The sequence below is a fragment of the Helianthus annuus genome, chromosome 10, assembly GCF_002127325.2.
Source record: "Helianthus annuus cultivar XRQ/B chromosome 10, HanXRQr2.0-SUNRISE, whole genome shotgun sequence".
Lineage (NCBI taxonomy): Eukaryota > Viridiplantae > Streptophyta > Magnoliopsida > Asterales > Asteraceae > Helianthus > Helianthus annuus.
The window spans coordinates 159,133,033-159,156,478 of NC_035442.2; the positions used below are offsets into that span (position 1 = coordinate 159,133,033).

At 38.3% G+C, this 23,446-nt stretch overlaps 1 protein-coding gene across 1 annotated transcript in view; it reads right to left on the minus strand.

Annotated features, from left to right (window-relative positions):
• Window positions 1–19,571, minus strand: part of LOC110883031 (homogentisate phytyltransferase 1, chloroplastic) — a 34,588-nt gene extending 15,017 nt beyond the window's left edge. The window contains exons 1-10 of the mRNA XM_035978370.1: window positions 19,537–19,571; window positions 19,092–19,366; window positions 18,682–18,765; window positions 18,426–18,584; window positions 18,249–18,338; window positions 17,661–17,762; window positions 17,151–17,288; window positions 16,966–17,037; window positions 16,781–16,876; window positions 16,545–16,649 (exon numbers count right to left, since the gene is read on the minus strand). Of these exons, the coding sequence (XP_035834263.1) occupies window positions 16,545–16,649; window positions 16,781–16,876; window positions 16,966–17,037; window positions 17,151–17,288; window positions 17,661–17,762; window positions 18,249–18,338; window positions 18,426–18,584; window positions 18,682–18,765; window positions 19,092–19,166 (921 nt within the window). The 5' untranslated portion in view covers window positions 19,167–19,366; window positions 19,537–19,571. The remainder of the gene's footprint in view (window positions 1–16,544; window positions 16,650–16,780; window positions 16,877–16,965; window positions 17,038–17,150; window positions 17,289–17,660; window positions 17,763–18,248; window positions 18,339–18,425; window positions 18,585–18,681; window positions 18,766–19,091; window positions 19,367–19,536) is intronic.
• Window positions 19,572–23,446: the final 3,875 nt, after the last annotated feature.

Below are 23,446 nucleotides of genomic sequence, written 5' to 3' on the forward strand. Positions count from 1 at the left end.
TCCAATCTCTGCCCAACAGACTGGTGTTCTGCATTTTCGTCCATTGAGTGCTTCAAATGGTGCAGCATTGATGCTGGTATGATACCTATTGTTGTAAGAAAATTCTATTAAAGATAAGTGATCATCCCAATTTCCTCCAAAATCAATTACACAGGCTCTAAGCATATCTTCCATTGTTTGGATTGTCCTTTCACTTTGTCCGTCCGTTTGAGGATGATAAGTTGTACTTAGATTTAATCGGGTTCCCATTGCTTTTTGGAAACTTGTCCAAAAATGAGAAGTAAAACGACTGATAGATAAAGGAATTCCATGTAATGAAACTATTTCATTTACATACAGCTTGGCTAACTGTTCCATATTGAAACTTTCCTTCATTGGTAAGAAATGAGCAGATTTGGTTGATCTGTCTACAATCACCCAGATTGTATCATTACCTTTTCGTGTCTTGGGTAATTTGGTAACAAAATCCATTATTATCAGTTCCCATTTCCAGATTGGCATTGCTAATTGCTGCAATAATCCTGAAGGTTTCTGATGTTCAGCTTTTACTTGTAAGCAAGTTAAACATTTAGCAACATAATGTGTTATATCCTTCTGCATTCCTATCCACCAAAAGCTTTTCCTTAAGTCTTGATATATCTTATCACTTCCAGGATGCATCATATATTTGGACTTGTGGGCTTCTTCTAATATTTGATTGCGTAGGTTCCCTTGGATAGGTATCCGGACTCTTTTCTTATGGAATCTCCAAATTCCATCTGTTCCTTTTTCTAGTTCCTTAATCATTCCTTTTAAACCTTCAGCATCATCCTTGATTGTTGTTTCCTGTATCTTTTTAATTTGCTCATTTAAATCTACCTGTAGGTTTAGTCTGAGAGCACGCACTCTTTTTGGTTTTTCATGGTATTTCCTACTTAAAGCATCAGCTACTACGTTAGTTTTTCCTGCATGATACTGTATATCACAATTATAGTCACTAAGAATTTCCATCCAACGTCTTTGCCTCATGTTTAATTACTTTTGCTCGAAGACATATCTTAAACTCTTATGATCCGTGAGAACAACAAACTTACTACCATAAAGAGAGTGTCTCCAAATCTTAAGGGCAAAGATTATTGCTCCTAACTTTAGATCATGTGTTGTATAATTCTCTTCATGTTTCTTAAGCTACGACTAGGGTTGCCGAGTTGCACCGTAGACTTGCCACATGTCATGACACGTGGCACCAGGGGTAACCGACAAGCAAGGCTCCGTCGCGCCCCGCGACCGGCCCTATAAAACCTGTCGTGGCCCTCGACAGGTGTTATTTTCTTTATTTTTTTCATTTATTTAATTAAAGAAATGTTACGCGGGTTCAGTTTCTCGTTTATGAAGCGTTTTTAGGGTGTTTTCTTGGGTTGTTATATGTTATAGTCATGTAAATGATATAAATATGATGCAATTAATAAACTAGAAATCATACGACCAGGGTGGTTTGACATATTTTAAATAGATTTGAATTTTTGATTAAAAGTTAAAAAAACCCCATAGAAGATGAGTCTATGTTTCGATTTGTTCAGTGTATTGTTTATGGCGTGTTGATGGGATTGGTGAGTGTTAGAATCTAGTCATACATTGGCAAGGATGGACCATGAGTTTGGTGGTAAGAGGACAACTGTTGACGATGTGTGAGGTATGCTACACATCCTATAATGATTCTATGACTCACACACGAAACAGGGTAATGCCTAAGTGTTGATTTGACCATGGAATGTGCCAAAGGGTAAGGGGCAGTGCTCATGTGTCAGTTTGACGATGAAATGGACCAAACATGATAAAGATAATGGGGTTTGGGTAAACATTTTTAAAAGGTCATTGGTGTATAAATGTTAATGAATAACTTGTAAAGTCTATCCAAATGTGTCACGAGATTTGGGAAGTTTGACGTTGAAGCGGGAGTGTACGGATTTTTATTATATTTTTAGTACCTTTTTACTCTTTAATCAAGCTTTAAATTTATAAAACACGATAGAAAACTATCACTCTCTATAACACGCTAGGGCAAGTGCACCCATCGTTGGCGTAGTATAGTGATGGTAAGACACCGAGGTCGTCCAAGGACACAAGAGCTTTTAATACCAGAATATCGTCGACGTCTAATCTAACCAAATTTTGGAGAAAAGATTTTTAAATAAGTAAAATAAAGAAACAAAATAAATAAATAAAACAGATAGACAAGATATAATCACTTGTGTGACAACTCGAATTTCTAAGATTCATATTTCGCATTTATTGCACGTTCATTTATTGTTAGTTGTTTATTTGCACAACTAGTTGCTATGGAATTGTATACGCTTTGGTGCAATAAATCGTAGTGTGTGATTGTACATGGTTGTTTGTTAATTATGAAAGATTTGTCATATATATAAACTTGGTGATGAAACTGTGAAATTGTTGTGAGATGGTGTACTTGTGCAAAATATAACAATAGAGGGTGTAAAGAGTCATTAGTGAAACATAAATAATACTTAACCCTAAATCATTCACTAAACCTCACACAAGAAACAAGGCACGTACTTTCATTCTTTGGTTTTCTCTGGCAATCATCACATCATCATTGACAAGCTATTCATCACTTTCGATTTCCACATTTTCTCTAGAATCAACACAAGGTAAATGATTATTGTTTATTGATTGTTTGATGGTATCAATTCTTGATTATTAGAACACTTGTAAACCCTAGCTCTCATATGATACTTCTGTGATTTTGATTTGATTCTGAATTATTGATGATGATGATTAGTTGTATGTTTGATAGATTGTTCTTATGATGATTGTTGTTGTTAAGTATCGGTTGATTGATATGATCTGGCACTGTGAAAATCATGAACTAGGGTTTGGAATGATCATTGAAACGTAACCTTGTAGAAACGTAACCGTTCTGATCCTTTTGATTCTCTGCAATGATTGGAATTCACGCATACTTATTAGTCAGAGTTTTGGATTGATATATGTGTCTGAGTTTTCGAATCATGAATAAAGTCCGAAGTTTGTAAAGACAATAAGAGTCTGAGTTTTATGTAATGCAAGAGGACCCGAATTTTATATCAGACTAAGGATCCGAGTTTATGAATTTCATAAGGTCCGAGCTTTGAATCTTTTATATAGGGTCCGAGTTTTTTTAAAACAAATGAGAAGGGGTCCGAGTTTGCTTGTTTATTGTTGCCCGACCTTTATGTTTGATGAGGAGTCCGAATTTGTTATAAGAACTCAAAGTCCGAACTTTAAAGGGGGAGAAATGGTCCGAATTTTTATTCTAAGAAGCCTTGTCCGAATTTTGTTATAAGGAAGCTGGTCCGAGTTTCATATATACATTATTAGTCCGAGTTTTAAAAGAGTGGAATGGGTGTCCGAGTTTTACAAGGAGCAAGCCCATGTCCGAGTTTTGGTACCCCATTTGGTCCGAGTTTGGGCTTGAAGCCCTGTCCGAGTTTGTGAAGGGAAATCCCCTTCCCCATGTCCGAGTTTGTTAATGTTACTAACTTGTCCGACTTTTAATGTAAATAGATGCCTAGCCCGACTTTTTGTTTTGGTAGTATGGTCCGACTTCTTTTGTTGCATGGAAGGTCTAGACTTCATGTGATGTTTACAAGGTCCGACCCTTTTAATGATTGAATCATGTCCGACATTTATAAGGGATTTCTCATGTCCGACCATTAATGCTAATCATGTCTGACCTTTTAGTACCAAATCATGTCCGAGCTTTGATTACTTGATGTTCATGTCTGAGTTTTATCCTTTACGGTGCGAATTTCTTGACTGGTTAAGTGCATAACCTTGTATGAAGAATAACATGCGACTGTATGCTTCTGTATATAATTGCATGCCACTGTTCATTTCTGTGTATAACTGTATGTTATTGTATATTACTGGATACCGTATACGTGAACGATCTATCTCATGCTATTCAGTACACAATTATCACACGGATCACAACTGCTTGATATCAGAGACTTGTAAACCCTAATTGTACGTAAAACACTCACAACACGCTTATGTGCGATGTATCCTAGGTCGTGTGTAACGGACTTAGATAGTTATTTAACCCTAGAAGCAATAACATACCGAGCAAACCAAGGTGAGTTCACACAGCCAAAGCATGGGGTTCCCAGGGTGGGAATGGGATTGATTTATTTATTTGTACTTCTTTAGATAATGGAACGTATTGATATGATCCTCGGGTGAGGAAGGTGATTGGTTAAGATACTGCTAGACTAGTGATGCTTATAGAACTGATCTTCGCACACACGCCGGCATTGGCTGCGATAATATGACTGATCTTCGCACACATGCCAGGGTTGGCTGCGATAATATGACTAATCTTCGCACACATGCCTAGGAAGGCTGCGAACTATACACTAAAACTTCGCATAGGTGCCGGGTGGCCGCGATACGAACATACCTAGTCTAGAATACTTGAGAACTTTACTTAATCTTCGCATACATGCCTAGAGGGCCGCGATACGAACTAATACGATACATGACATAACGAACAAATACAAGGCTTACTATACTACTACAATTACTGAACTATAAACTGTGAACTCGCTCAACTAGTTGTTGATCCTCTGTTACATGCCTTGCAGGTCGTTAGATACATGGAGCTTGCACAGGGAGGAGCAGGTCGTTGTGGAGCATGGATCGTGAATGCTTAATTAAACACTTATGACTTTTCATACATTATTATTTATGTTGAGTTTACTTACATGCTTCCGCTACTTAAACAATGTTTGGTTTTGAACATCAATCATGTCGTGATGAATTACATTATCTACTTTTATTATTAAATGCTGTGTTCGATATGATTGGTGGCTTGATCCTGGTCAGTCACGCTCCCAAGCGGTGATACTCCGCGTGTGGATTTTGGGGGTGTGACAGATTGGTATCAGAGCCATTGGTTATAGAGAACTTGGTTTTAATATGGGAAAACGTTTTTATTAAAACCAGACTATAACCAGAACAGTGCTCTCAACGATCCACAACGACGCTTCGCTCCACGTGCAAGACTCAACATCCTAGGTAATAAGGTTATGTTTATTGCCTACTTGCTAGAATTGCACAGAACTTTGCTCGTAGTATGCTTACATTACTTTGCTCACTACTTGTTATTGCTTGAGAACACCTACGTGCTTACACTCTTCTGTCATCGCACTTCTCGCGAACCATTCTCACTTACACTACTTTTACTATGAAGATCATGTCTGGACGTGTGAACATGACTCAAGACCAGTTGACGGCACTTATCAATGAACGAGTAGCTGCGGCACTTGCAGCTGCAAACGCAGGAGGTATACCCTGCGGTCGTAACTTATTCTAGGATCATTAGATCCTACGTTCCTAAACAACTCTTATGTTTAACCTCGTTCTGATCTTACACATTAGGTCAACACGCTCATCAGCCCGTTTGCACTTTCAAGAACTTCATGGACTGTCGTCCAGGCACATTCAGTGGCACCGAGGGGGCAGTGGGACTCCTCCATTGGTTTGAGAAGTTAGAGTCGGTATTCGAAATGTGTGAATGCCCTGAGGATCGTAGGGTGAAGTACGCCACTGGCACGTTGGAAGGAATCGCGTTAACTTGGTGGAACGCGCAAGTGCAGATCTTAGGGTTGGCAGCTGCTAACGCCACCCCTTGGAATGACTTCAAGGAACTGATTAAACGTGAATACTGCACTCGAGAAGACATCCACAAGCTGGAAGATGAGTTCTATCATTTGAAAATGACTGGGTCAGAGATTGAAGCTTACACTAAACGGTCGAACGAGCTGGCCGTGTTGTGTCCAACTATGGTGGACCCTCCAATCAAGCGCATTGAGTTGTATCTCAAGGGGTTAGCGCCAGAAATTCAGAGCCATGTGACGTCGGCTAATCTTGATAATATCCATGCTATTCAGCGCCTTGCTCATCGTATTGCGGATCAGGCAGTGGAACAGAACAAGCTGCCAAAACGCATCAGGGCTACCATTACTGCTGTTACTACTTATGCTACTCCCAGTGACAACAAGAGAAAATGGGAGGGGGATTCCAGCAGGGGATCAGTTTCTGTTCAGTCTCAAGCACAGCAACGTAAGATAAACGACTATCAGAATCCGAGTCAGCAGACATCAGGCAGTCAGGGGCAGGGTGGATATCGGGGAATTCACCCACTGTGTAATAAGTGCAACAGACACCACAGCGGGCGGTGTCGTAAAGAACGATGTCAGAGATGTCTCAAGTTAGGGCATGAAGCTAAAGACTGCAGGAGTTCGCGACCTGCAAATCAGAATCAGCAACACCCACCACCAGCTCCACAGAACCAGAACTAGCAGCAGCAACAGCGGGGCAACAGGGGATGTTTTCAGTGTGGGGCTGAAGGTCATTTCAAGCGTGATTGTCCCCAGTTGAACCAGAACCAGAATCGCAACAATAACAACAATCAGGGAAATGGCAACAACAACAACAATGGTGGGAACAACAATGGCAACGAAGCTAGGGGACGAGTATTTGTGCTGGGGCAGGGAGAAGCGGGAAATGATCCCAACATAGCCATGGGTAAGTTTCTTCTTGACGACTTTTACGTTACTGTTTTGTTTGATTCGGGTGTGAATACCAATTATATGTCTTTGAAAGTTAGTCGAATGTTAAAACGTACACCAACTCCCTTGAACACCCAACGTGTCGTAGTGTTAACTAGTGGTAAAGGTCTAGAGGCCGTACATAGTTCAGGGTTGTAATTTTATCCTCGCTGGTCAGACGTTCCCTATCGACCTCATTCCTATAGTTCTAGACAGCACCTATAGCTCACACACCGTACCGCATAGCTCCATCCGAATTGGAAGAACTATCGACGCAACTACAAGAACTCTTGGATAAGGGATTCATCCGACCTATCTTTTCGCCTTGGGGAGCTCCAGTATTATTTGTGAAAAAGAAGGATGGCACTTTCAGGATGTGCATCGATTACCGCGAACTGAACAAGGTCACAGTAAAGAACCGCTATCCTCTTCCACGCATTGTTGACTTATTCGACCAGTTGCAAGGGTCAAGTTACTATTCCAAGATTGATCTAAGGTCTGGGTATCATCAGCTGAGAGTCCGGGATGAGGACGTCTCCAAGACAGCATTCAGAACTCGCTACGGTCACTACGAGTTTCTAGTCATGCCATTTGGGCTTACGAACGCGCCTGTAGTTTTCATGGATCTTATGAACAGGGTGTGCAAACCCTATCTAGACAAGTTCGTCATCGTTTTCATCGACGACATTCTGATCTACTCCAAGAGTCAGGAGGAGCACGAGCAACACTTACGACTTATCTTGGAACTTCTTCGAAAGGAACAACTGTACGCCAAGTTTTCAAAATGCGACTTCTGGCTTCGTGAAGTCCACTTCTTAGGCCATGTGGTGAACAGGGATGGGATTCATGTCGATTCATCCAAGGTAGATTCGATACGGAACTGGCCTGCACCGCGTACACCAACGGAAATACGCCAATTCTTGGGTTTGGCCGGGTATTACAGACGATTCATCAAAGACTTTTCGAAGATCGTACAGCCGCTTACTATGTTGACACAGAAAGGTGTCACCTACCGTTGGGAAGATTCCCAGGAAATCGCTTTTCAGTACTTAAAGGATAGGCTATGCAGCGCACCTATTCTCTCACTGCCAGAGGGCACGGATGATTTTGTGGTCTATTGTGACGCATCGATACAGGGGCTTGGTTGTGTATTGATGCAGCGGGATAAAGTTATTGCCTACGCTTCGCGACAACTCAAAGTTCATGAACGGAATTATACGACGCACGATTTAGAGCTGGGAGCTGTTGTCTTTGCACTTAAGATATGGCGACACTACCTGTACGGTACCGAGTGCACAATTTACACCGATCACAGGAGTCTCGAGCATATCTTCAAGCAGAAGGAATTGAACATGCGTCAACGACGATGGGTCGAGTTACTTAATGATTACGAATGCTCAATCAAGTATCATCCAGGCAAGGCCAATGTTGGGGCAGACGCTCTCAGTCGAAAGGATACTCTACCTAGACGCGTACGAGCTTTGCAGCTCACTTTTCAGTCCAGTCTTCCTGCACAGATACGAGATGCTCAGGTGGAAGCATTGAAACCAGAAAATGTAAAGGCTGAAGCTTTACGTGGTTCGAGGCAACGCTTAGAACAGAAGGAAGACGGCGCCTACTATGTAACGGGGCGTATTTGGGTCCCACTTTATGGCGGTTTACGAGAGCTTGTGATGGATGAAGCTCATAAGTCTCGCTACTCGATACATCCAGGTTCGGATAAAATGTATCACGACATCAGAACTTTCCATGGATTTTGTTACAGGCTTACCCAGATCCCAACGTGGGAATGACACCATATGGGTGATCGTGGATCGACTCACCAAGTCTACACACTTCCTGGCTATTAAGGAAACGGATAAGTTCTCCACTCTCGCAGACATCTATCTTAAAGAAGTTGTTTCGAGGCACGGGGTGCCCACCTCCATCAATTCGGATCGGGATGCACGATTCACGTCAGAGCTATGGCAAGCGATGCACAAATCTTTTGGCTCACGGCTAGACATGAGCACAGCTTATCACCCTCAGACGGATGGGCAGTCTGAACGCACGATTCAAACTCTAGAAGACATGCTTCAGGCGTGTGTTATCGATTTTGGTAACGGCTGGGAAAAGTATCTTCCTTTAGTGGAGTTTTCGTACAATAACAGTTACCACACCAGCATACAAGCCGCTCCATTCGAGGCATTGTACGGACGAAAATGCCGGTCACCTCTCTGTTGGGCAGAGGTGGGGGATAGTCAGATCACGGGTCCAGAGATAGTAGTGGACGCCACAGAAAAGATTGCACAGATACGACAACGCATGGCGGCAGCACGCGACCGTCAGAAAGCCTATGCGGACAAGCGTAGGAAGCCTTTGGAATTTCAGGTCGGGGACCGGGTTTTACTCAAAGTTTCACCCTGGAAGGGTGTGGTTCGATTTGGTAAACGAGGCAAGCTCAATCCACGGTATGTGGGACCACTCGAAATCACTGAAAGAATAGGCCAAGTAGCCTACATACTGAACCTACCAGCTGAACTCGGTGCAGTTCACAATGTATTTCACGTGTCGAATCTGAAGAAGTGCCTGTCAGATGAGACCCTCATAGTTCCTTTTAAGGAACTCACTATCGACGAGCGGTTGCAGTTCGTCGAGGAACCAGTTGAAATCACGGACCGGGATGTTAAGGTCCTCAAACACAAGAGAATCCCTCTTGTTCGAGTTCGTTGGAACTCCAAACGTGGCCCAGAGTACACCTGGGAATGCGAAGACCAGATGACAGAAAAGTACCCCCAGTTATTCGGAACCAATGCAACCACTACTGAGACTAAAGCTACTACTGCGGAATTTCGGGACGAAATTCCAAATCAACGGGGGGATGATGTGACACCCCAGGAAAATCAGTAAACGATACAACTTACCTAGCTTTCTCAGTAACCGCATGCTAAATTTCGGGACGAAATTTCTTTCAAGTTGGGGATAATGTGACAACTCGAATTTCTAAGATTCATATTTCGCATTTATTGCACGTTCATTTATTGTTAGTTGTTTATTTGCACAACTAGTTGCTATGGAATTGTATACGCTTTGGTGCAATAAATCGTAGTGTGTGATTGTACATGGTTGTTTGTTAATTACGAAAGATTTGTCATATATATAAACTTGGTGATGAAACTGTGAAATTGTTGTGAGATGGTGTACTTGTGCAAAATATAACAATAGAGGGTGTAAAGAGTCATTAGTGAAACATAAATAATACTTAACCCTAAATCATTCACTAAACCTCACACAAGAAACAAGGCACGTACTTTCATTCTTTGGTTTTCTCTGGCAATCATCACATCATCATTGACAAGCTATTCATCACTTTCGATTTCCACATTTTCTCTAGAATCAACACAAGGTAAATGATTATTGTTTATTGATTGTTTGATGGTATCAATTCTTGATTATTAGAACACTTGTAAACCCTAGCTCTCATATGATACTTCTGTGATTTTGATTTGATTCTGAATTATTGATGATGATGATTAGTTGTATGTTTGATAGATTGTTCTTATGATGATTGTTGTTGTTAAGTATCGGTTGATTGATATGATCTGGCACTGTGAAAATCATGAACTAGGGTTTGGAATGATCATTGAAACGTAACCTTGTAGAAACGTAACCGTTCTGATCCTTTTGATTCTCTGCAATGATTGGAATTCACGCATACTTATTAGTCAGAGTTTTGGATTGATATATGTGTCTGAGTTTTTGAATCATGAATAAAGTCCGAAGTTTGTAAAGACAATAAGAGTCTGAGTTTTATGTAATGCAAGAGGACCCGAGTTTTATATCAGACTAAGGATCCGAGTTTATGAATTTCATAAGGTCCGAGCTTTGAATCTTTTATATAGGGTCCGAGTTTTTTTAAAACAAATGAGAAGGGGTCCGAGTTTGCTTGTTTATTGTTGTCCGACCTTTAAGTTTGAAGAGGAGTCCGAATTTGTTATAAGAACTCAAAGTCCGAACTTTAAAGGGGGAGAAATGGTCCGAATTTTTATTCTAAGAAGCCTTGTCCAAATTTTGTTATAAGGAAGCTGGTCCGAGTTTCATATATACATTATTAGTCCGAGTTTTAAAAGAGTGGAATGGGTGTCCGAGTTTTACAAGGAGCAAGCCCATGTCCGAGTTTTGGTACCCCATTTGATCCGAGTTTGGGCTTGAAGCCCTGTCCGAGTTTGTGAAGGGAAATCCCCTTCCCCATGTCCGAGTTTGTTAATGTTACTAACTTGTCCGACTTTTAATGTAAATAGATGCCTAGCCCGACTTTTTGTTTTGGTAGTATGGTCCGACTTCTTTTGTTGCATGGAAGGTCTAGACTTCATGTGATGTTTACAAGGTCCGACCCTTTTAATGATTGAATCATGTCCGACATTTATAAGGGATTTCTCATGTCCGACCATTAATGCTAATCATGTCTGACCTTTTAGTACCAAATCATGTCCGAGCTTTGATTACTTGATGTTCATGTCCGAGTTTTATCCTTTACGGTGCGAATTTCTTGACTGGTTAAGTGCATAACCTTGTATGAAGAATAACATGCTACTGTATGCTTCGGTATATAATTGCATGCCACTGTTCATTTCTGTGTATAACTGTATGTTATTGTATATTACTGGATACCGTATACGTGAACGATCTATCTCATGCTATTCAGTACACAATTATCACACGGATCACAACTGCTTGATATCAGAGACTTGTAAACCCTAATTGTACGTAAAACACTCACAACACGCTTATGTGCGATGTATCCTAGGTCGTGTGTAACGGACTTAGACAGTTATTTAACCCTAGAAGCAATAACATACCGAGCAAACCAAGGTGAGTTCACACAGCCAAGGCATGGGGTTCCCAGGGTGGGAATGGGATTGATTTATTTATTTGTACTTCTTTAGATAATGGAACGTATTGATATGATCCTCGGGTGAGGAAGGTGATTGGTTAAGATACTGCTAGACTAGTGATGCTTATAGAACTGATCTTCGCACACACGCCGGGATTGGCTGCGATAATATGACTGATCTTCGCACACATGCTAGGGTTGGCTGCGATAATATGACTAATCTTCGCACACATGCCTAGGAAGGCTGCGAACTATACACTAAAACTTCGCACAGGTGCCGGGTGGCCGCGATACGAACATACCTAATCTAGAGTACTTGAGAACTTTACTTAATCTTCGCATACATGCCTAGAGGGCCGCGATACGAACTGATACGATACATGACATAACGAACAAATACAAGGCTTACTATACTACTACAATTACTGAACTATAAACTGTGAACTCGCTCAACTAGTTGTTGATCCTCTGTTACATGCCTTGCAGGTCGTTAGATACATGGAGCTTGCACAGGGAGGAGCAGGTCGTTGTGGAGCATGGATCGTGAATGCTTAATTAAACACTTATGACTTTTCATACATTATTATTTATGTTGAGTTTACTTACATGCTTCCGCTACTTAAACAATGTTTGGTTTTGAACATCAATCATGTCGTGATGAATTACATTATCTACTTTTATTATTAAATGCTGTGTTCGATATGATTGGTGGCTTGATCCTGGTCAGTCACGCTCCCAAGCGGTGATACTCCGCGTGTGGATTTTGGGGGTGTGACAACTTGGATCCGACTCGTCATTCATGTATCCTTTGATGATTTCCTCGCTTTGGGTTTTTAAGAGATTATCTTAGTTATAGTGGCATGTCCCTCTTTTGGAGGCAACACTACCCTCAGCCATATTGTTCTGAGTCAGTAGGGATACAGTCCCGCAAGGCCGGATTATTAAAAGATAATTAAGTAATGTATTAATGCAAAATGTGGCATGTCCCTCTTTTGGAGGCAACGCTACCGTCGGCCATATTGGTCTGAGTCAGCAGGGACACAGTCCCGCAATGTCGTTTTAAAGTTTTAATAGTAGTTTATTTATAAGGGATTCAAGCCATTCTTACTTGTCCCGATTTGATGTTATCTGCCTCAAAGGAAGTCCTAATAAGCTTGAATCAAGTCCTCGTAGGATCTATACACTTAACGAGGCAATAACTTTACTCAACCACCCTTCTAACCCCCTTCTAGGCAGTTAACGTGCTTTATATAGACTGTAAAGACACGAATGAGTGAATCAACAAAACATGAAGAAATGATTGAATAAAGTTTACTTTCAATATAAAAAAAACTAGTTATTAAATTCATTAATACAAACCCAAATAAAAAGTTACCAAAACTAGGAAATCAAAAGTAATACATAAATAACTTGTCTTCACCAAATGATGTAAGAGATTAGCCAAGCATGACCTTTGTTTGACAAAAACTCTTACTATCGATCTTGGTTCCTGAGACTACTACACACACTCTAAGGATGATGAATGATGGATGAAAGTGGTGTTTATGGTAGTATTGGTGGTGGAGTGGTGGCAGGTGTGAGAGAAGTGGTTTACCAAGGGATGAGTTGCAAGTGAGCCAAGCGCCTCCTTTTATAGCTGAAAACAGCGGCTTCACAAGGCCCCGTGTCTGGTGGGCACGACCCCGTGTCCTTCTCCTTCTCTGTCTTCATTTAATGATGTTGTCAGTTCATCTGCACACACGACCTCGTGTGTCAACGGCACGGCCCCGTGGCCCTTGTACTTGCTGTACGAACCCAGATTTGTAAATCTAAGAGTTGACCACGACCCCGTGTCCCTGGTCGTTTTCTGTTTGTTTTTATCTTTTGGGAATATTGAGTGGGGCACGACCCCATGCCTGGCAGGCACGACCCCGTGCTTGGGTTCTGGTTTGTTGTTTTTTGTCTTTGGGGTGAAGCTTGGAGGGTCGATATAGTGTATCAACTTCCTTCCTTCGTATTTATGTTCGTTTAAGCTCTTTTAATCCTGAAAATCAAAATTAAACAAAGAAACACACTTTTTCCAACATTAGTACTAAAAGGGTTGTTCTATACCTTATTTGATACAATTTAAATGTTGCATTTTGCGCATATCAAAGTACAAAGGGTTGTCAAGGCCATCAATGATTCCATAACTATTGAGAATGGATAGCGGAATGATTCAACTGTATGGTATGATCTTGAATGTTAATAAGCTGATGTGTGTAAAATGCAACATATAAATTACATCAAATGAGGCATAAAACTAACCCTTTTTAAGTACTAATGTTGGAAAAAGTGTGTTTTTGTCTTCCTTTTGTATTTTCAGGATTAAATGAGCTCAAATTAACAAAAGAAGCAAAAAGACAGCTAAATCTAGCATAAATACAAGAAAAGGAACAAAAATGGATTGCCCGACCCCTCAACAGCATCCTCCCAAGCAAAATAGAGAAGGCAGAAGACTGAACACGCTCCGTGCTCAGCGAGCACGGGGCCATGCCCAAGAAGCAGCAGAAAAGACAAACCTGTAGAAGCTTCTATTGCTCACCACGGGTCCGTGCCCATTGAACACGGGGGGCGTGCCCAAAGTACTGCAGGCGCATTAATTGTAATTGCGAATTACAATTAATGAGGAGAGATAGTGTCAGACAGGCACGGGGCCGTGCCCAGGCCTCTGTTCAGCCTATAAATAGGAGTGCTTGGCTTCATTGCAACTCATCCCTTGGCACACCACCTCTCTCACACTTCATGCACCACCCACCACCATCACAACACCATCATCCACCACCATCATCCATTATCCATCATAGAGTGTGTGAGTCGTCTCGGGATCCAAGATTGATCGTAAGAGTTCTTGATAATCAAGGCCATGTTTGCCTAAGTCTCTTACATCACTTGGTGAAGACAAGTGTTTAGTATAATACTTTTTATTTTTAATCTTTTGCACTTTTTAATTGGTTTTGTATTAATGACTTTAATAACTAGTTGCTTATGTTGAAGGTGATTCTTCCTTATCGTTTGTCCGTGGTGTCTTGGCATTATTTTACTGTCTATATAAAATAAAAGATTTTCACCATTCATATCTCCACGGTCTATATGGAGGTATGTTGGCTACCTGATCGGGGGTTAAGGGAACGGTTTGGTAAGGGTCTTGCCCTTGTTCAGCGTTTAGAGGTCCTGCAAGAGACCTGGGTCAAATTTAGTAGGACCTCCTTCAATACCCAAAGGTATTGGATGGCGGGGGTCCAAACTCTTTGATCCCCTCATGAGTTAACTACTATTAATACTATAACCCGGCTATTTAGGACTGTATCCCTGCTGACTCAGACTACTTAGTCGAGGGTAACGTCACCTCCAAAAGAGGGGCCCTACCATAATTTGCATTAATAACTTAATTCATTATCTTTCAATAATCCGACCCTTTAGGATTGTATCCTTGCTGACTCAAACTACTGGGTTGAGGGTAACGTCGCCTTCAAAAGAGGGGCCTACTGCAGTAACTAAGATAATCTCTTAAACAAGTGCAAAAGTGCGAAAATAATCAAAGGTTATACTAATACACGAGTCAGATCCAAGTGTTTCATCTTGTCTATCTGTTTTTATTTTTATTTTATTTTTCAGCATTTAGTTAGTTTTATTTTCTTAGTTTAAAATCTTTTTCTAACATTTTGATTTGATTAGACGTTGAGGATAAACTGGTACTAAAAGCTCTTGTGTCCTTGGACGACCTCCGTATCTTACGAACACTATACTACGTCCACGATGGGTGCACTTGCCCATATGTGTGTTTAGTGTTAGTAAATATCGTGTTTTATAAATTTAAAACTTGGCTAAAAAGTGTAAAAAGAGTTTAAAATATATATCTTAAATATATTACACTACAGCATCATAAGCATTGATGTTTTGTGAAAGTTTATGAAAGTATTTTGATATGTGTCTTATTTTACAAAAGCTTACCTTTTAACACGTATTCCAAGATAAGCTGTGGTAGCAAGTAAACATGATACTTCCAAGTTATCTAACAAACATGAAGTGTAGGGCATCCTAAATTGAGGTTCTCATTTTTTATAAATATTAAATTTATATTCAAAAGTAAGGTAATATTTCTAAAGTTTTTCGCTATATGTAATGATTAAATATAACAAAAGGCAAGCATCCAGGTATCAGAAGTAATACAAATGTTTTTAGTTATTTTTATGACTTATTATAGCAAAAATGAATAAAATACAAAGGAAGTTACTAATATAAAAAATAAAATACAGTTACTAAAATCAAAAGATAAAACTACACAGGAACAAATGAATTGAAAGGTTTACATAACTCGTATCTACTTCATGCTTAAAATCGTAGCATGGGAACAAACAAGTACTCCACATAGTATAGCTGCAAAAGAGACAAGTGTCTTGATGACAATAACATATATATCACATAAAATTTACAAATTCTATTATATCTAGAGTTAATTGCACGGTTAGTCTTTATGGAAAACGAAGATGAATCTAGTGGTTCGAAGCGACATTGGTGTTTCTTGAGATAATTACAACAAAAATATTCCAATATAGCTCACGAGATCGGCGACCCATCTTCACCTTTGTTTTGTAGTTCTGCTTAAACGAGCAAAATTGCTTAAAATCATGAAGTTACACAGCTCCATCTTCAACCCTTAATTTAGACCACAACCACCAAAATTGCCAAAAACATGGGATTTCATTTAAGAAAGGGGTGGTTTGGGAATGCAATTGCTCAAATTGGCTTTCATTTACAATACGTTCATGTCAACTTAAGCCTGGGAAGAAGAATCTAGACTAATCGATAAGTTCAATAGCCTATGACTAATCGATAATTTCTTGATTTATTTTTACAAATAGTGTCAAGAAATTTCTTCTGATGTTGAAGATGAAGAAACAATGAATTGTAATAGGGTTGATTAGCATTACTTGAAAAGATTCCAAAGTTTTTATTATTGAGAAATAGCGGGGACTAACTGTGTAATTAACTCGTAGCTTTATTAAATTATATATCAAATTACATATTGATAATGAGTTGTTAAGAGTGATTATTACCTTCCAAATAAACAAGTAGAATGATTCAATAGCCTCATTGCTTTTGAGATCAACCAAGTTTGCATTTCTCCAAAGTATAAAACCAAGAATGCTATGACCAATTACCTATTTACCACAAGTAGAAGATGTAAGGTTCTAACTACTAATCAGTAGCTCTTAACTCATGAATGCATGATACAACTTAAGGCATAGAGTACTCAAAATTTCATAACTATATATTACTAGAAATATGTTACCATTATTGATCGGATCCAAATACGTGCTGATGATAACCCGATTATTATAGCCATACCGAATGCCATTTCCAGAAGCCATATACTAATCCAAAACACCTGCAAAATTAAATATGTAACTTGAACACATGCAAAATTTGTTTCAAAGTGATACCAAGCTTATGACAAATGTATTGTTTGGAGCTTACCTTCTTTTGCCCGAATTGCAAAGCAAAGGAGTTAATCCCATTAATCTTATCTCCCTCAACATCAGGAACGTCCTAAATTTCACATTTTATATAAATGACGTGTGTGTGTCTATCTCTCTATATATGTGTGTCTAGAAATAGAATACCTAATTAACTTTTATTTAACTGTGAAAAATGTCATATACCTTAAATAGAGCGATAACAATTCCATAGATGCTCATAAATCCAGAAACAAAAATGGCATGCTTGGAAAGCAATAGAGATCTTCCCTCTATGCACGTCTGTAACCCTTCATCATTGTTAACTTTTGAATGTTTGCTAATCTTAATTAACATTTTAATGAGAAAATTACCAAAATAGTCTAGTTGAACATAAAGTTTTCAAAAGTAGTCGTTAATAAACTTTTAGCCATCCAAAAGCAGGGCTAATTAAGCCTACAAAGGTGGGGGCTTAGCCTGCACTTTCGTCAAAAGCACGAGCTAAGCCTTAGCCAAAGCAAAAAGTAAAGGCTATGTCTTAGTCACCAAAACAGTCGAAGCTTATTTGGTAGAAGGTGATTAGCTAGAATCATTAATGTGTTTTGACAAAGGCTGAAAATTCAATAACCATTTTGGTAAACTTAAATAGTTTGGTAATTTTCCCTCTATAATGGCACATATAATGGTCAAACCAATTATAAAAATAATATATTGAACCTGAGCATGAAGGTGGAACAAGATAGGAATGATCGCTCCTTGAACTGACCAAAGGCACGTTGCGGCAAGTACAGGAACCCTCTTCCATCGTAGTAATGGTATCTAGTATTATTAATGACCAGAGTAGAGATTTACACATAAGTAATTTAGTACACTATTTAACAAATGAGTACCACCAGCGGTTCATTACCGATGGATGGAGTGCCGTCACTAATCTATTAGTAATAAAGTCGTGCCACCGGAGAACACTTGTTGATAATTCATTGATAAAGTTTACCATTGCCATTCCGTCGTCCATCAGAAATAAAATTAACACTCTTATACATCCAACAGAGTATCACCGATGCAGTGGCAGATCTAGCTAAAAAAATTAGAGGTATCCCAAATTTTTTTTATGGGATCAAGGTTATCATTCGTATAAAAAGTAAAAATTTTACACTACGCAGACGGAGTTGAAAGGTATTTTTACACTACACACACGGAGTTGAATTCTTGTTGGTAACCCACTTCACCGACAATTTTTCAACTAAAACGACCGTAGGTGGTACTCATTTGTTTAGATTGAAACGCATGGATTGTTGCACTCACATGAGCTGAATACGCCGTACCAAAAGCATACCATAAGAAGAGACCCAACTTTAAAGGCCACGATTTAACACTCCATCCAAGACCAAAACCCTAATAAACATGAAAAAAAAAATTTAGGTATATTTTGTTTGTGATTGTTGATCATAACAATACTTTTTTTATGGTTTACAATTGTACCAAGAAAGCATACAACGAGGTGAGTAGAATGCCGGTTCTAACAGGAAGTTCTCCGGATGCCAAAGGCAAATATGGCTTGTTAACCTTGTCGATCTCGACATCTGAGAGTTGGTTTATACCCACAACATACAAATTGGCCAAACAGCCACCAACAATCGCCTGAAAGATTTGTGTTGTATCAATATGAGTTGACAACATGAATATTGGACAAAGTTATAGAGATAAATACAACAAAGGGAAAAAAAAAAAAACAGACCTGCATAACTCCAAGGAAAAACGATGGAGTAAAATCTGAAAGATTCTGTACGGCAAGCAAAGAAATTGAAATGATGGACAATACCTGCTCGACAAAAATGTTTAATTATATATTGTAACTTTCAAATAAATTATTTATAATTAGATTTTTCAAAAACAAAAAGATGTAGCCGTTTTAAATGGAGACTTTAGTCTTAACGGGCAGTGGCGGATTTAGAAACGGATCGTAGCCGTAACGTTTTATAAATAAGCCGTAACGAAATCGAAAAAACGTCAAATATTTCCGAAATTTACATTAATTTTTCCAAATTTTTCTGTGGCAAGCCGTAGCGGGCGTTGCCCCCTTGTATAAGCTACATCCGCCACTGTTAACGGGGTTGTTTCAAATAAATTATTTATAAAAAGATGTACCGTTCCTTTGAGCGTGTAAGTTCTTGAATACTTGCAAATAACATCCAATGTAGCTCCAAGTGATTTTCCATTCATTTGAGGACGAAAAACTTCAGGATTATTGCACGCTTCATCCGAAAATTCGGACACTGCATTCACTACAAATTTTGTTTTCTGTCTTTCATGTCGCTGAATATCGGTAACATGTTTGTAGTAACAATTCAATTTACGAGGATTCAATTTCGTGTTAACGGTTTTCCACGCGTCAACCCTTGAAGCTTTTACGTCTCCTTGACCTGCAAAAAAAAAAATTAGAAAAACGAGTCAACTTGGCTCGGCTTGTTTAATATTATCGAGTTAAAAAGTCAAGCTCGCGCTCGGCTCGTAAAATGTTCGAGCCAGCTTATTAAAGATGGCATGATTATTAATGATGTTGAATTTCAAAAGAATATTGAGAAGCCCTTACCGCAAGAAACTTCAGTTGGTACCAATGACTTTGAAAAAGATGAAGCCTTTAGAACTGATCCAATCTGCATAGATTTCATTTTTTTTTTTTAATTTTTCAAAGTAAAACAAAGCTACGAGATGTGTTAAAATGTTGCTTTGAGTTGTAGTGAAAAGTTGTATTATATAAAGAAGAAAATAAGTGACGTTATCTGTTGAAAGTTATTTGATTTGAAAGATACGTACAATATTAAAAACAACTACTTTGTAATTAGCTGGTTTTCATCGACTTATCCCCATCCGAATTTGTTGGTTTTCCATTGGATTTAAGCCTCCAAGTTAACATTGCATTTTTCTAACACTTTATGTCGTTCGATGGCTTGTAGTACTTATCCTGCCGTAACACGTCTAATAGCACTGCTATAGAATTATGATGCCTCCCTCTAATAATAAACCAGTTTAGATGAAAACGAGTTTGATTAATAAATTTTGCATCAAATAAACTAATAGAACCGGGTTTATACTAAGAACACTGGATTAATATATAATACATTTAAAAAATATTAGTTATCTATAATATAATACATTAATTTTGTTTTGTTTTTTTTACTAAAAGTTGGGTTAATATTAAAATGATGTGTGTTAAACTATTCAAAATTTATAAATACCATCTACTGTTCTGATCTGGTTTCTTCATATATATTGTTTTGATAACCCTTAAGTTTTATCAAAATTAGTGGTATATCATTCCTAATATACTTGTATTACCATATTCCTTTTGTTAATGCTTATTCTTTTTATATGGATTAATGTTTCCAGTGTTCTTGCGGTTTGTGTTAAGTTCTTCATAATTACCAACTGGTTGTAATAGGTTTTATTTTTTTGAGGTTAGATACATAGGTAAAAAATCAAATACAAATAGCCTTATCGTACGTGCGTGAAAAGGTAAAAAAAAAAAAAAACTCGGTAGCATTTTCGTAATTATTTACTCGTAGATTAATTATCAAAATTACCCTACAAATGATCTTGTATGGTAATTTTGTGAAATGACCTTTTAGGTTGATTTTGTAGAGTATTATAGTTACTTTACAAATGATCTTGTTGGGTAATTATGATCTTGTAGTGTAATTTTGTACAGCATCATAATTAGTCTAAAAATGATCTTGTATGGTAATTTTGATCTTCTAGTGTAATTTTGTAGAGTATCATAATTACTCTATAAATGATCTTGTATGGTAATTTTGATCCTATAGGGTAATTACGAGTAATATAATTACGAAAATGTCCCCGTTTTTTGTCTTTTCATACATTTCGTATTTTTATACGATAAGATTATTTGTACAGAATCTTTACCCTACATATATAACGTGTATTTTTTAAGAGGTTTCTTCATGCATTTTTGTCCTTTACACTAGCTACTCAACTTTTCTACTAAGGGGGGACGGGGTGGTTCACTAGTGATAGATTCTAGTGATGGGAGCACCCAATCAAATCATGCCATGTCAGCACCCAATATTCTAGTGATAGTGATAGAAATGTAGTGGGGGTGGTATCACTAGTGATGGGATTCCAATGTACAAGTATTAATGCACAATGTACAAGTCCATACCCTATCATCCTCAAAGTTCAACGCGTTACCACCATCACTCGTTATACTTCCACGAGTGATAGAAAGGGGTGGCGGCGGTGTTGAGTGATGAAATAACGAGTGATGGCACCTCCATCACAGACCACCCGGGTGGCCTAAATGACCAATATGTCCCTTTCTTCTTATCTTAAAAAAATAGTAAAGTGTAATTTGTGTTTTTTGTGATTTCCTAATTCTAAAAAAATTGCTCGTTGAGTCCATCACCTCCCTATATTGTATTAATCTGCGTCTCTAGCTCAAACGGCGGCGGAAGTATATTCTATCATTGACCTAACGGCCAACTTTGGGATGGGGCAAAATTGTCTTTCGATTGCTTAGGCTACACGATATGGAGGACGTCTCCACACCGTCCCGGTCCAGCGCCGCACCAAACACCGTGCCACCCCCGGTACGTCGCGTCCTCCACGTCCGATTATCGCCGTTGGCGACGTTCCAAAGTTGTGGGCCCATCCGAATTTGAACGTTGAAAACAAACAAAATTAATTAATTTTTCAACGGCTATTTTATTAATCCCCCCATTTCACTTCCATTTTTATAAATACTCACCCCTTTTACTCATTTTTTCACAACTCTTCACCAACTACAATCTCACATCTCTCTCACATTTTATAACCCTCTTTCCTTTTTATAAAAATTCATCTATTTTTTTACCCGCTACCACCCCACCTCTCGCTAAAAAATTAGGATTTTTTAAGTTTTTAGGATATTTTTAAGTTTTTTTTTAACTTTATTTTTTTAAGTTTATGTTTTTTTTTTAATTTATTTTTTTTAAGTTTAATTTTTTTTTAAGTTTATGTAATGTTTTTTAATATTAATGAAAATATTTTGTTACTTTATTTGTTAAATGTTAAAAAAAAGTAGAAGATTAAAAAAAAAACATAAAAGTGGTGGAGGACTATGACTAGGACCATCCTCCCATGCCCCCTAGTTTTGGAGGATGATCCATCCTTGGGAGGACTATGGATCATCCTTCAAGGATGGTCCATCACCATACCTTGTAGTCTTATATAGAGTTGTTATCCTTCAGTCACACACGTAATCATGATGTATGCATAATAAACCATTTAGGCCATGTGTAGTCATAAAGCCCTCAAAGGGGCGTTATGTGACATGTGGCATGCCACGTCAGCAAGGGGCTTTATGGGGCGTTATGCAATTTGAGGCCGTAGTCATAAAGCCCCTGTGTAATCATTACTCAATTAATTAATTTTCAATTTTTTTAATTAATTTCTAACTTTTTTAAATTAAAAAACCATTACATTAAATAAAAAACATTAAATAAAATAAGTTTTTATAAATGCAGGGACCAATTATGTTAAAAACCAAGTTTTAAAAACAAATTTTAGATATTTGAAAAATGCAGGGACCAAATATGTTAAACCCAAAAAAATTTCAAAATCAAATCGCTGCTTCCTTTCCATTTTGCAGGGACCAATCGCTGCTTCTTCTCCAATTCTCCGGCAGGTTTCCGGCGGACTTGCAGGTTTCCGGCGGACTTGCAGGGACCAATTGCTGCTTCCTTTCCATTTTACAGGGACCAAACAAGTAAAAATCAAAAACCATAAACAATCAAAACGCCGCGAAATTTATAGCGGCGCGAGAATTTTTTGGGCCATAGCGCCCAGGGGGGTGGTGTGCCCGGCGCCATAGCGGCGCTATGGTGGGCTATACCGCCCCAATACGTTCAACCTTAGAAGAATACGAGTTTCTTGACAAACTTTGCATCAAACAAACAAATAGAGCCAGTTTTCTATTGAGAACTGGGGTATATTACGCTTAAAAATAATAATTATCTTAAGTATTACACATGATAGTTTTTTTTAATGGAAGTTGGGTTTATATTACCTTAAAATAATATGGGTTGAACTTTTCAAAATTTAAAATTAAAATATCATACTTTCTGTTCACGTAATCTAATGTTTTGATCTGGCTTCTTCATACTGTATATATTGTTTTTATAATCCTTATGTTTTTATCAAAAAATAATACCGTATTCTTTTCCTTAATCTTATCCTTTTTATGTGGAATAATGTTTCCAGAATGTTCCGGTTTGTGCAAAGTTCTTGGTAATTACATTAGCAATTAGGTTCACTTTTAATTAAAATATATAACAACATTTCCGTTATTCATGGGAAATATAATAGTAAAATACATGTTACAAACCTATATAAAAGAATATAATATACAAATTAATTGTAAGGATATTGATTCAAACCAATGTCTTTGTAAGAACTTTAACTGCACCTTTTCCATGGCAAGACAAACAAAATTGTGATTGACGGTT